Below are 14863 nucleotides of genomic sequence, written 5' to 3' on the forward strand. Positions count from 1 at the left end.
AAGTGGTTAATGTATATTTAATAATAATCAAAATCTATGATGTATTTTCTAATAAATGTAGTGAAGTAAAAGTACAATATTTTGAGCCAGCCCAAGATGTAGTGGAGTGGAAGTGATTGTATTGGAAATCGGTCAATTAAAGTACGTACTTAATTACAGTACTTAAGTAAATATACGTAGTTACTTTCCACTGCTGTGAGAGACATCACGTGTGATGTGAATGAAAACAGACAAGATGAGAACGCAGCATCACTGCCTCATGAAACATGTATAGTTATGCAGTAAATTGTATTTATTAACCTCAAATAATGTGTACATGTATTACTTATCCACATGACCTGATGTGGATTTTGCACCACACTGGTCAGAGAACAGTGGTAGACAAATAAAACTTTGTATTAAAGAAGCATAATATCAGTTTTGGGTTTTTGGCTACTACTGGTGTAATTTACTTTTGTATCACAAGGTGGCAGCAGATGACAAGAAAAAGAAAAATAGAATTAAATCATGATAAATTGACCCTATTATATTACTGCCTGGGATCAGAATATAACCATAGTTTTTAAACCTGTACCGACATTCTATGACTCAAGCAAGTAATGTAATATGTTCGTTTTAGCAAGTCCTGTCAGTCAGTGGGTCTCTATAGTATTCCCAGCAGCGGTTCCCAAACCATTTCATGTCAAGGACCCCCAAATTGACACGAATAGCCCGTAGACCAACCTATTTGAAAAGATATGCCAGGGACCCCCATAAGAGAAGATTTGTACGGCTCTAGCAGTGATTCTCAACCCGTTTAATTTAAAGGACCCCCAGTTTGACATGCATTAGTCATTTAGTCTGCGGACCCCCATTTAATGGCATTTCTATCTCTGGGATCGGCAATTTATATTGTAAAATCAATGTTAATTTAACTCTGTTTGTACAATCTCAGAGTTAGAGACCCATAAGGGTCCATTTGGTTCCAAACTATAATTTATCTGGGTACTTCCCTGGAACTCCCTTGACCCCTGGGGGTCCCCGGACCACACTTTGGGAACCATTGCTGTACCAGGAGTCTGGGACACAACTGTCCATTCTGTATTTTGATAACTACTATTTTATTCCAATGAAAACTGCAAAATAACAAAGGTTCAAGAATGTAATGGTATATAAAGAATATTGATTCTCACAATTATACATTATCTTGTTAGCCCTGCACCTATACGGCAGTTTCTCTGATCTTACAAACTACAAAGTAGTCCGGCAGCCGACAGGCTTCTTCTGTTCAAAGTGGGAAATTTGGTATATAGTAATTTTTATTGGCCTAAAATATTGTCTATATACACATACTGTACATTCATGAATCCACTTGCTGACCGGCTGTCAGTATTGGGCATTTATATTGTTTTTATAGGGGTTGTGACAAATAAGGCTATGCAAGCAAAGGTTTTTGGCTCATGAGAATAATTTAGCCTTTTGAAAATGTGGGTCTCCAATGGGAAAAGTTGAAACCCATTGCAGTCTGCCTCAAATCACCACCCGGGGCCAACCTTCTATTCGCAGACAGACCTGTCTTTATATTGCAAATTTACACTTGCGTTTAATTTGCCTGAAGGTCTCATTATCCAGAAACATGCCTGCATAATAGTATCATTACCAATGGAAACTGCAACTGAGAGGCCTTTTGAATAAAAGGTGTTAGACGTGTTTCAACCTCCTTTCCCGTTTGCTAATGTTCGTCCTTGAATTAGTTGGAATAGAATCAGATATGTGACCCGATTGCATAAATCTGGAGGAAATTGATAACGTGGCTATGAGAAATAAATATAATTAAAAATACAAGACAGTTTGGCCCAATTGCCTTTAATAGTAAAGTGCTCAGCCTATAGAAGTACATTCGTATTTACTATTAACATGCAATACTAAAAACAAACTTGTCTGGCCTACCAATAGCATGAATGAACAAATGGCAACAATTTACTCATAGAAAAACACAAATACAGTGAGAATTTCAAGTATAACACACGAAACTTCAAGTAACATACACATATTTAAAAAACACAAAAATACAGCTTCAAGTAGCATACTTAGAGTCAAACATTGTGTGGCACATTCTTTGAAGTGATTTCAGAGTAAGCAGTGGTTTCTACTAAAGCCTGACCGATTCTTAGATTTTTGGTGACATCGTTATCGGTAATTATGCAGCCGATGCGTTCCGATAAAATGAGATTTATTTTTAGAAAATAGATCTACACGTGCTCACAATGTGCATTCTTGCAAATATTTGAGAAGAGCTTCAGCGGTTAAATAAAATAGGATATGTGTGCATTTTATGTCATATTATATTAATTAGCTTGTTTATTGTTTGATTAGTTACAGTTCTTTTCATGTGTAAGTTTTTAATATATATATTTATTCTATGAATCTATCAAAGTTATTATTTTATGTATCTGCATATAAGTTAAATGTTCTCAAATAGAAACATGAATTAAATCTATGTTTTTCAACTTGAGTTTGACAAAATATTGGTGGAAACATTTATGGTAATCGGGTTGAGACCCAAATATCTAGCATCGGGTCGGGCTCTATAGTTCCTAGGTGCTGTCTGGGGACCATTTAGTACATTCTACAGTAGCCCAAGTCCAGTCTACCAACTAAATGAATAAAGCATGTAGGGGCCATAAACTGTTAGGAGGTGCATACATTTATAATATACCTTTTATCATACAAGGTGGTGTCAAACCTTGTAAGATCACAATCCATCGTCACTCATCTCCACACATCACCGATACAGTATTTATCTATATACAATATCTGTTATTATGGAATGCCTAACCACACTGCGCTGTGAACTGTTTCTTTATCAATATCTGTTATTATGGAATACCTAACCACACTGCGCTGTGAACTGTTTATTTTCTTCCACTCGATCATAGGGTAATAACAGCGCTATAATGTTGCGTTCACACTGGCAGTTTCAAAGCTACCCATTTTGGGCGGGAACCCCCTTTTGGTGTTAGCATCATGTCATGCTTTAGCTATTGAAAAATAGCAGATCTACAAGCTCATAGCGAGGTTGAGCTGGCTTCACCTGCAACTACGGAGCTACAAAACCACCAACTGTTGTTAACCCATCTGTGTTATTTTGTAGATGTTTGCGTTAAAAATGACAGATCTACAATCTCGTACATCTGCCATTTAAAAAAATTATACTATTGATTTTAGACGCTGACAACACTTCAACAGTGACTGCAACTGCGACAGATACAGGTATCTCTGGCAGCTGCCAGTGTGAACACAGCCTCACCCAATGTGAGAAATATCTGTCACGGTATCGAGTGATTTCAGATCTCCAAGTCAGTCCAGCCGTGCAAGTACTGTACTGTACTGTACTGTACAATTCAAGCAATTGTTCACAATGGAAAATAAATCTCTATATGCATAGATGAAGGCTGGACAAACATAGGGCTGCCAACTACCTGGAATTCAAATAGGGGGACACCCGGCCGTATACACTTCTTGTATACTATTATTACAGTGGTTTTCAACCCTTTTCATATCAAGGTCCATTATTTTGAGCCACGGATATCCATTTGATGGGACCCAATCTATATAAGCGAGAAAAGCTAATTCACTGGCATGTCAAAAGCAAATACAGAGCATATTATGGTGTTGCTGTCACTGTGGCCATAATCCTAACCCTCTTTGAACGCCAGAGGGTGCTAGAGCTCTACCTTAGAAATTGCCAGACCATTTTGCAACATGAGCTCAGATGGAGCAGTGTTGAGGGTATAGGATAGAGAGGGGGATTTGCTGAGGCCTAGTGAGGCCTGGTAACGCTTCGATCACTGTTTTCATCAGCGCGAGGCTGTATTAATTTATTACGCGCCTATTTCATCTCGTTTTGAGCCATAATGCAAATATAGATGGCGTGCGTGCATGCACACGGGGATTTGGGCGTTTTTTGACGTGGACACGATCGCAAAAAAATGCTGATCATATATTTCTTTCCCCCGGATTATTCCCAATAAAACTAATCTCGGTTTCTCGGGCATGGCGTTCTGTGCAAAGGTAAGTGTATCTCGTTATCTCGGGGGTTAACGATTATATCTAGTTTCAGTTTCATCCGATATATTTTGAGGGATGGTTGGCAGCCCTAGCCATACTGTACACAGTAGTTCAGTGGGTCCTGCTTCACAGGGAAACAGCCAAACATAAAACTCTCTTTGCTCCTTACTCGGGAGGGCGAGAAGAAAATAAGAATGAAGCGATACACATTATCTAAGACAAAACAATCGGGTCACCTCACCGCCGGACTCGCCCAGCAGCAGCACCCTCGGAAAACCCACAAGAAGTTCGATAACATAATTCGTCGCCGCTGCTGCGCAACAAAATCCTTTCGCCGTTTTTTAAGGAGAGAGAGAGTCGTGGTTCCCCCGTGCGTTTGGTTTTCGGGGGCCGGAGGCTACTTGAAGGAGGCTCTCCGTCTCTGGGCTGTACGGTCTCTCCTCCTACCAGATGTATCCTCCGTCGTCTGCCTCTCCTTCCTCCTCGCCCTCCTCACCGGTCTCCTCCTCCGTCTCCTTCTCCTCCTCGTCCTCCCATCCCACGCCGCTGCCCAAGTCTCCGGAGTAGCCCACCACCTCGTCTGAAAACACAGTGGTTCTCAAAACCTTTTTGACTCAGGTCACGACACTGTCTGTAAGTAACTTTTTCAACTACGAATCCCTATTCTGGGGGAACACATTCACCAAAAATAGCAAATCTACAAGTTCACAGCGCGCTGTGAGCTTGTAGATCGGCTATCTTTGCAGAGGAGGTTTGGTGGTCTGTCTTACTAAGCATAGAGGGTCCAAGTGGTTCAACTGAAGTGATCATATTGATGATAAATTCCTCAAAATTGTACTACCTAATGGTACAGTACTTGAGTAAATGTACTTAGTTACTTTCCACCCCCCCCATAGCCTAAGGCCTCACTCACACCTTCGCAACAGACTGATGTATGCTTGTTGTATACAAAGGGTGTGATACATCTTGCCCCAATGCATTTCCAATGGGAGTCACATGGTTTGACACAACATTTGTGTTGTATGAGGGGGAGGGGGGGCAGTCGAAACACAGCCGAAAGCCATACAACAGCTTGTAGTCCAAAATGTTGTATCAAACCATGTGACTTCCATTGGAAATGCATTGGGGCGGCCATGACACTTACATCTTGCTTACATTTAGCATGCATCAATGTTGTATGCTAGATCGAAAGGTGTGAGTGAGGCCTTACTCTTACCACAGTCAGGTTTTCCATTGATTCTGGAGCCCATAATCTCCCCTCCATGCTGGTCCACACACCAGCACTCCCCTCGACCCTGGTGGCACTGCATCGTTCTGTAGTAGCCGTCTTCATCACAGCTTGGTATGTACATCCCTGCAAAGGATCACATGCACGCACGCATGCACGCACGCACGCACGCAAAACACACAACACGCACAACACAGCATTTGTTTTATTACATGTAGTATTCATACAGCCTTGTTCATGTTTGCATAGAGGCAGAGAGACAGAGAGTGTGAGTGAGAGAGAGTGTCACCAGTAAATGCCGGTGACAGCACAGTGACCAGCCTCCCCCTGGACACTGTGTGTGTCAAACCCTGCTGCCACTTAACGTTTGCTGTGGTGGAGTGATGGGCGCCCCTGCGTCCAAGATCCCCCCCCCCCCCCCCTCCCAAAAAAAAGGACTCGAAAAATAAGACAAGATGGCCTCTAGGAATGGGACGACGTGTCACGGATCTTGGAGCCAACGGCGGTGGAAGAGCGCTGCAGTGAATTTATTATGGCTGACGGCGTGCTTTTAGTTGCCCTGACATCCCTGCCGAAGCATCATCAGTCCTTAAGTTCTCAAAGTGTAGTCCGGGGCGGTTGGTGAAGCATTGAAATAAAAAAAGAGAAAATAGACGATACATATTCTTTTTTTTTTTAAATGCTAATTGATCTAATTACAGTTATGTTTATCTAATTGAAAAGTGTACTGTCATGTTTTGCACACAATCGATTTGAATAAAATGACAATTGGCATATGATTCATATTGTTGCAGTGGTTTCTGTTTATGGCTATGAAATGGGTCTGAATGATTTCGATTGAAAGGTTTTTTTTTTAATACAAATGGTTCCATTGACATCTAAATGTAAACATGTGGTTGTAAGTATAATGCTTATCGGTGTTGCGAGGATGAGTGGGTAGTTGGAAAAGATTCACTCCTCCAAGCCAAGGGGTATACCTGGGCCAAAAAACTTTGAGAACCCCTCGCCCTGGCCTATAATCCATAGCAAAACCGGAGGTCCTTGAGATTATTAAAACGTTTGAGAACCTCTGTCTCAGACTAAAGAAGGCTTGGTCTTTCCTAAAGCCACGGCTTGCCTCCTTAATCCCCCGCCCTGATAAGGGATTAATCCCACCACCCCTGTGCTTGTGTTGGGTTTAATCACCGCTCCCTCCAGCCACTGTTAACGGGAGTACTTCTTGTTAACGGGAGTAGTTCCTCCCTGGAAAACGCCACGGAGCAAGGAGGCGGAGGCACGCCACCGCTAGGCCGGTGGTCACGTGACCGCTGGACCAATTAGGACTGGCTGTAAACTATTTTTAGTTTTGATACCGATGGTATTTCTATGGAAACACACCGAGCTGGCTTCATGCATGTCAGCTAGTGGTGGAATAAGTATTTTTTTTTAAGGAAAAGTGGCAGTAGCACAATGTAAAAATGCCCTGTTACCTGTATTCAAAATGTTGCTTGAGTAAACAAAAGTATTGGCATCAATATATACCGGTACCAAAGGTTATTTTCGTCATATAGACAAATGATACAGTACAGTAGGGCTTAATTTATTGACTTGTATGTTTTGTATAAATCATCTCAATCTAAAAAGTTAACTTATAATTTAAGGTTTTCAAGTAATTGTGGTGGAGTAGAAAAGTACAATATCTGCCTCTGAGCTGTAATGGAGTAGAAGTGTAAAATACTGAAAAATTGAATACTTTAATTGAATGTCAGGAATAATGTGTGTGCATAAGAAGTAGGGGTGTAATGATAACTATCGATTTTAATTTCAACAATCAAACTCGAAATTGTATCATTTGACTTTGTATCGTATTGTTTTTGCAATGCAAATAATAAATTGTATCGATACTAAGTACTTGTGAGTTGTATTTAGCAATTTTAAGAAGAAAAAATAAAGAAAAGGGGTTTAATTACTCGATTCACTTGGTCTATGGATAAATGTCGGTACATACCAGGCTTCTTTTTGGCCACCTCCTGGACTTGGATCCTCTCCAACTCGGCCAGGCACGGTGGTTCTGCGGGACGGAAGGAACAAGAGGAGAAAGAAGAACACTAGAACAGTGATGATACGCTCAGCCCAAACTTTATCTCAATCAATGCTCTTCATAATTACAGCTTTTTTCCCCCTCCCCTTATCGATTAGACCCCCCCCCCCCTCTATCGATTTGTGTGAGGATTCTCACATTCTCACAAAAGGGGGGGGGGGGGTCTGGAAAAGGAATGCCAGACCCCCCCCCCCCCCCCCCACCACCACCAGGTTATAGACCAGCGCTCGCTCGCACATTCCCGGTGACTAAACCCACACCTTCCGACCGCCCCCAGAGTATAGACCCATGCTGCTTAGTGTGGCCACAGTACTACTACAGATGATCCTACAAATATCCAGCAATAAAGGGTTTTAGAGGGGCAAGGGTTCACATATTCCCAGACACGAGTGCAGAGCTCAGCAGCTGCAGCGCGACCTTGACACCGGCCAAGGCTGAGCTCAGACAGCCACCATGCATCAAATATGATGGTCTGCACCGCACCACACAGCTGAGCTGCATCTGATGGTCTGCACCGCACCACACAGCTGAGCTGCATCTGATGGTCTGCACCGCACCACACAGCTGAGCTGCATCTGATGGTCTGTACCGCACCACACAGCTGAGCTGCATCTGATGGTCTGTACCGCACCACACAGCTGAGCTGCATCTGATGGTCTGTACCGCACCACACAGCTGAGCTGCATCTGATGGTCTGCAGTCTGTACCACACCACACAGCTGAGCTGCATCTGATGGTCTGTACCGCACCACACAGCTGAGCTGCATCTGATGGTCTGTACCACACCACACAGCTGAGCTGCATCTGATGGTCTGTACCACACCACACAGCTGCGCTGCGCCTGCATCTCACCTCCAACCGCTCTTCATACTCCGACTCCTCGCTAAACGCATTCCAACACTATTCCTTACAACTAGGGATGTCCCGATCACGTTTTGTTTTGTTGCCGATCCGATTCCGATAATTCCATTTTGAGTATCTGCCGATACTGATTTTCCCCGATCCGATATTTATATAAATAAATTTAATAGAGCACTTCTGCCATATCCCAATAGTACAATATCCCAAATCACAGACAATATATACAGTCTAATATCATAATATGGATCATATAATATTGATAATAGGGATGTCCTGATCACGTTTTTTTTTATCCCGATCATCTGAAAATGACAATGATCAATTTAAAAATGGATGTTATCCACATTAATCCTGTCATCCCTATTTTGGGCAGATTTGTGAAAAGCGCTATATACGAGAAGAATATATACAGTAGGGCTTTAGACAAGTGATTGTACAGTTCGAACCCAGTTAATATGTACAGTATATCGATATACTGTAGGTATAATATGGCTGATGATCCCTGGCATTTCATTACATTATTCTCCCATGTGCATCATTGCTATTCCCACATCGATTTTGATCTAATCAATAAGCCAGTAACTGACCTTGGTTAGAGATTGCAGTAGGTATAAAGGCATTGTTGTTATATCCGACCATGATGGGTACTTCAAAGACCCTCAGCAATGAATGCTACTGAGCGCCCTTGGTGTCTTAGCAACGTCTTGCTTGCATTTATTAATAGGCCGATTCTACAAATGCCCTCTAAATCAGTAGTTCCCACCATAGACTGTAAAAAATATGGACAAAGCGTTCCCCGGGTCTAACATGAACGTAAAATGAAGCCTGTAATGATATGCTAATTCCTGATGTAAGTCGCCATCTTTTGGTACCAGCTGGCCATTGGCTGGCTCCGTTTTGTACCAGCTGGTCATTGGCTGCCCAGACAACAAGGCGGGACTTCCCCCCTTCTTCTCCGTTGGTTTTTATTTTGACTCGAGTGGGAGGAGAAGACTCTTGAGTGGGAGGGGAATCCCGATCATAGACTGTAACAGTAGCCACGCCCCTCAGAACATACGCGACTTTATGGTCATTTCCAAAAAGAATATTATGACATTAGAAATGAGACTTTAAAGGTATATTCAGTGATTTCACTTAATTCAAATATAACTTATTTTTTTGTGTTGTTGTGATAATCCTCCCTACTATAGAGTGTGCTGGCCATATAAGGAGTTCCTCCCTGTCCCCAGTTAACCCCTGGGGGTCAAAAAACCTTAGGTTTCGTTTTTGACTCTCTATCCTGATTGGACGAAAGGCTGGGTCCCACAGCCAAAAACGAAACCTAAGGTTTTTTGAGTGAAATCACTGAATATACCTTTAAACTAGTGACTGGAAGAAGAAAGTATTCATGACCATGTTTATTAAGGTAATACAGTCTAGGTGAAGTTGGGCCAAAATACATGGGCCTCTATGGAGCTATGGGGCTTTTTGGGTCCAGTCCAGCGCCACAACAGGCCATTATATGAACTACCGATTTCAAATGAGGCTTCACGAAATATCTGGCTGACTGCCCCCCTGGTTCCCACACGGTTTTTCAAAAATGTAAAAAAATAGCAGATGTGCAAGCTCGCAGCGTGGCGCGAATTGACATGCTGCGACCTTGTATATCTGCTACTTTTGAATGGCCAACGCTAAGCTCTAAAATTACACAGAGACCGAAGCACCCATGACAGGCGCGTCACGGTGTGTAATTGTACACAGATCTACAAGCTCACAGCGTGTTGCATTGCGGCGTGTTATGAGCTTGTGGATCTGCTATTTTGGGAAATGTAGGAAACATTTTCAATAGATTAATTCACATGCAGACGAATGAAAACAATTCTGATGATGGTGCGATGTGATAATTGCGATCAGGTGTTTATGTATTAGTTGTGACAGGCCTACAGTGTCTCTCTCTACGACGCGTCATCCTCAGACGAGCCCTCCAGTCATCTCGGTTCTCCATACATCTGGCCAGATCATTTGTGCTTTCTGCACCAGCATCTTTCTTTAGTACGTCCACGTAGGTCGGTGTGGGACGTCCTCTCGATCGATGCCCGTGTGTTGGTTCCCACAGTACAAGCTTTTTGGCCGGGAGTGATGTTCTGGTGTAGCACCCGTCCAGGGATTTCTGTAGGGCTTATGTTTAGTGTCCAGCATTCACAGCCATAGAGGAGAACAGACTCCACGGTCGCAGAGAAGAAACTGATCTTGATATGTCGGGGGAGGTTGGATTTCCACACACTGGTCATACCATTAAAAGCTCTCCAGGCCAGTGCTTTCCTCACTTTAAGGTCCTTCTCTGTGGAGCCAACCCATGCGCCCAGGTATTTAAAGTCACTGACTTCCTTTAGCGCAGTACCCTCTATTGTTGTTAGGGGCAGATGTTCTTGGGGGATGTTATAGGTCTTCTTTGTATTTAGCCTGAGGCCAACTTTAGCGCAGTCCAATTCCACTCCAATTCCACTCTTGTAATGGCGGCATGTTTTTCTCTTCAACAAACCATCAGACTATTTTCTGCCAGGATTTTCGTGGATCAAAGCTGCAAATACTTTGCGTATGCTCCAAAGGTAAAACGACAATCTAGGCAATCGTAGAATATTGGATTAAATAGCGGGGAACACGGGTTACGCAGTAGAATATATAATATATATTTTAGTTCTCTCTCTTTACACTTCAAAGTTGATCCATGACCCTTCTAAACTCAAGGAACTGAATCATTCATGGAGCAATTGGAAGAAGCTCGGCGTAAGGAGAAAATCAGAGCAGCCCTTTACAAAATGCAATAGCTCCGGTATACTGTACGGATTCACTGTTGAATTTTTAAAGCGATTTGGGGACAAGTTTCTTCCAAACTTGCCCTCGGCTCGGGTCTCTGAGGAATCCTTTGTTGAAGGGCACCAACTTTCTATTACACTTCTATTTCTTTACTTAAACGGGAAAGGCATGCCCTTAGTTGTGGGTCACTTAATTTCGTCCGGTATCCCTATTGTAAGGTAGCCCCTAGGGTCAGTGCGCTCTCTCTCTCTCTCTCTCTCTCTCTTCCAGTCATCCCGATTCTCCATACATCTGGCCAGCTCGTTGGTGCTTTGCGCTCCTGCGCATCGACATTATGTTAATGTGGGACGTCTCGTGTGTGTTGGTTGCCACAGCACTAACTTGGTATTTTTGGTCTTTGGTACTCTTGCTGATGTTAAGTACCGCACGCAACATTCTGGTGTAGCACCCATCTAGACATCTAGGGGCTGTATTTTGCGTGTCTTAAAGGGATTGTGACATTTAAAACACATTTTTGTAGATTCTTTGGCTTTTTTTTACATCAATTTCACCAAAAAAAAACGAAGTTTGAACATTCAGTGTATTCTCTGCTGTCTGGACTTTTGTGAATAATTATGCAAAAATGTCTCATCTGGTTGGACGGCAGGGATATACGTAGATCTCCGCTAAACCTCCGCCCCCTCCCCTCTGCCCCCTGCCTACCCTCTCTTCCCCGCCCCTCTCCTCTCCTCCCTACTTCCTCATTGTGACCGCGACTTTGTTTCTTTGTAATACTTACTAAGAATGGCTTCTAGAGAAAAATCAATCTGCTCTGTTGTTGGCTGTGTCAATCAACACAAGTCCTTACACTGGATACCAACTGGCCTAGATGACTCTTTTATTTTTGACGGTGACGTTCCTACCACGTTGTCAAAGAAGCGCATCTTGGGTTGACAGGAAAGGGGGAATTACCGACATCTACAGGCTAAAATAATGTGTTTTTCCATGGCTTCTCAGGATGCAGATTACACATACACAAAAACCCCTGGCAAGAAATACTGGAGTGGAGTTGAGTGTTCAAACTTTTTAGACACGTTTGAAGGACCATGGCCAAGACTTTTAATGTTGTTAAAATTATGTTATAAATAATGTCATAATACCTTTAAGTACCAGGTCTTATTACCTAACTTGAGTAAACTAAAGACCTGGAGGCGTGATCAATGCTCTTTGGCCACTCAGAATAGCCAAATGGCATTGATCACGCCTCCAGGTCTTTAGTTTACTCAAGTTAGGTAATAAGACCTGGTACTTAAGACACGCAAAATACAGCCCTAGAGTCAGTGGTGGAAGAAGTAGGCCTACTCACATGTTTTACTTGAAGTAAAAGTATCAATAATGGAATATAGAAATAGCTACGGTACAAACTTTATTACGTTAATGTATTGGCATCATAATATACTTAAAGCACCACATATAGGAAAGTACTCATTATGCACAATGTCCCGTTTCACAAGTTGCCATGTACTGTATAAAAATGTAATTGGCTATTTGAAAATAGCAGATCTACAAGCTCACAAAGGGTTGCATCATGTGTGTGTGTGTGTGTGTGTGTGTGTGTGTATATATATATATTTAGAAATTATATATATTCACAGGCTTTCAAAGCATCAGACATCCATCAGATCCCAGTCAACCGAGGCAATTACTTCTCTGCTGAAAAAGCGCTTGAAAAGCAATACCCATTTCAGAGTCTGGAGAGATTCGGATTTGTTCCGAACTTTCTATCATGAGTAGAATTGCTTGCTATACACGTCCCCAATGTCTTCAGTTCAGTGCACACACTAATAATATGAATCCACAGTATTTCCAGGGCACCAAGTAGAGATGCCCTATCTCGCCCCTTCTATTTGAAAGAGATATCACGGGCGCCACTAAATTCCATACCTAGGATTCGTAGCATACTAAGGAGGGAGAAGGGTCCAGGGAACATACCAAGTCATTGTTATTTATGTATGCTGACGACGATGCCTGCCTCTGCCAATCTCTCTCTGAATTTTGTTGTATTCGGTAATACCTATCGCAAAGCACCACACTTCCACCAGTCTTTACAGTCTTTACCTGGGTGGAACCACCCCCCGCCGGCCACAATACACCTCCAGTGACCGGGGACACCACCATGCCAAGAAGTCTCTGATGCGGAGCTGGGCCGTTTTTATTAGGCTAAAATATAGGTTTTATTTGTTTTCCTGAGTGTCTTGCATTTTGTCTTGTATCTTATATTTTAAGGTAATTACTTGGCCTTTTTACTGGGGTTTTTTTCTCTGTTTGTACCCCCTTGGTAATGTTTATGTACTCTTTTTGTTTTGTTGCCTGTTTTCTGTTTGTTTGGGGACTATGGATGGAAATCAGCATCCTTGGCTAAATCCAACATATTTACATTGCATTGAATGTGTAGTGTTCATAAATATGTGCTGTCCCCCCCCCCCCCCCCTCTCTCTTCATAATGACTCCTTCTTAGGCTGGCGTGAGAACGGTATTGTCTCATTTAACCAAATAAACCCTTGCAACAAGCTCAGAAAATGTTCTACGAGATCTGCAAGCGTCGCAAGCTTGTAGATCAGCTATTTTCGCTTACATGATTTGGTTTGGGGAAAAAAGGAGGAGACCAACTAGTATAGAACCCTGGGAGACCACAGTCAACAAAGTATATGGGATATAATGTGGATAAGGATCTGTACATTATGTTTTTGCCTCATTCTATCAGCTCAAGAGCTAAAATTGGTATATGGAGAGCACATTTCATTTATATTTATAGTTGCGGGACTGGGCCCATAACCATGCAGAATAATTCTATTCCCATGCTGCCTGTTATGGATATACGCAGGCAGCATCTCTTGACGCTTTGGCAGGCTGATCTGACTGTACAATTTATGGATGTTGAGTGGTCGACGATATTTCTCATAAATACACTCCTCATCAATATGTGCCAGGCATGACGTGATCCTACAGACCTACCAAACATGTATCCATCGATTCATGATCCTTGTCATATAATTTATGTGCTGTACATTTTCTCCTGCAACCGAATGTAAGCCCTAACATAAACCACTTTTTCATGTCAAGGAACCCCCACAAAACCCCTATTCTTCTACTACTACTACTATTATTATTCCTATAACAAACATGCCATTAGCAGCTACCCTACAGCTGAAAGCAGCTGTCACACTCACACACCAGTTCCTTGCCTTTTCCTTTTACCCATTTAAAACCTGAGGGTGATTCTACAAATGCCTTCTAAATCAGTAGTATAAAGTATAATTGATACTGTAGGTATAATGTTCCGAAACGCTTGGTTAAGTCAGAAATTAGGACAGAACATTGGCGTTCGGAGAGCGCCATAGATTTAGAGTCAAGAGAGAATAGCAAGTTTTGTCGGCCCGTAAACAAGGAAGTGAGCAGGCACGTGCAGAGGGGGGGGGGGGGGGGGGGCTAGGGGGGCTTGAGCACCTGCCCTTTTGCAGAAAGTGCCCTTTCTAAAAAAAGGGGAAAAAAAGTTTTCCTTTTTTTTCTTTTTTTTTAAGGAAAGGGCTAAAAGATTCTCTTACTTTTTTCTTTTTACATAAGGACATGTGTCTGTGGGTGGGGGGGGGGGGTGGGGGACCAATACGAGCTTATGTGGGGGCCAATAAGGGCTTGTGTGGGGGGAAAACAAGGGCTTATTTGGAGGGTAAATAAGAGCTTGTGGGGGGCCAATAAGGGCTTGTGTGGGAGGGGGCAATAAGGGCTTATGTTGGGGCCAAAAAGAGCTCGTGTGGGGGCAATAAGGGCTTATGTGTGGGGGAAAATAAGGGCTTATGTGGGGGGCCAAT

At 42.6% G+C, this 14863-nt stretch overlaps 1 protein-coding gene across 4 annotated transcripts in view; it reads right to left on the minus strand.

Annotated features, from left to right (window-relative positions):
- Positions 1-1828: 1828 nt before the first annotated feature.
- Positions 1829-14863, minus strand: part of LOC310874154 (testican-2) — a 64802-nt gene continuing 51767 nt past the window's right edge. For 3 of the 4 annotated variants that reach the window (XM_083786847.1, XM_083786846.1, XM_083786845.1), the window contains exons 8-10: positions 7266-7328; positions 5267-5404; positions 1829-4630 (exon numbers count right to left, since the gene is read on the minus strand). In XM_083786847.1, coding sequence (XP_083642973.1) covers positions 4494-4630; positions 5267-5404; positions 7266-7328 — 338 coding nt within the window. In that variant the 3' untranslated portion in view covers positions 1829-4493. The remainder of the gene's footprint in view (positions 4631-5266; positions 5405-7265; positions 7329-14863) is intronic. The other variant, XR_014570538.1, reaches the window with a different exon arrangement.

This window comes from Protomyctophum parallelum (genome assembly GCF_964188405.1).
Source record: "Protomyctophum parallelum genome assembly, chromosome: 17".
Lineage (NCBI taxonomy): Eukaryota > Metazoa > Chordata > Actinopteri > Myctophiformes > Myctophidae > Protomyctophum > Protomyctophum parallelum.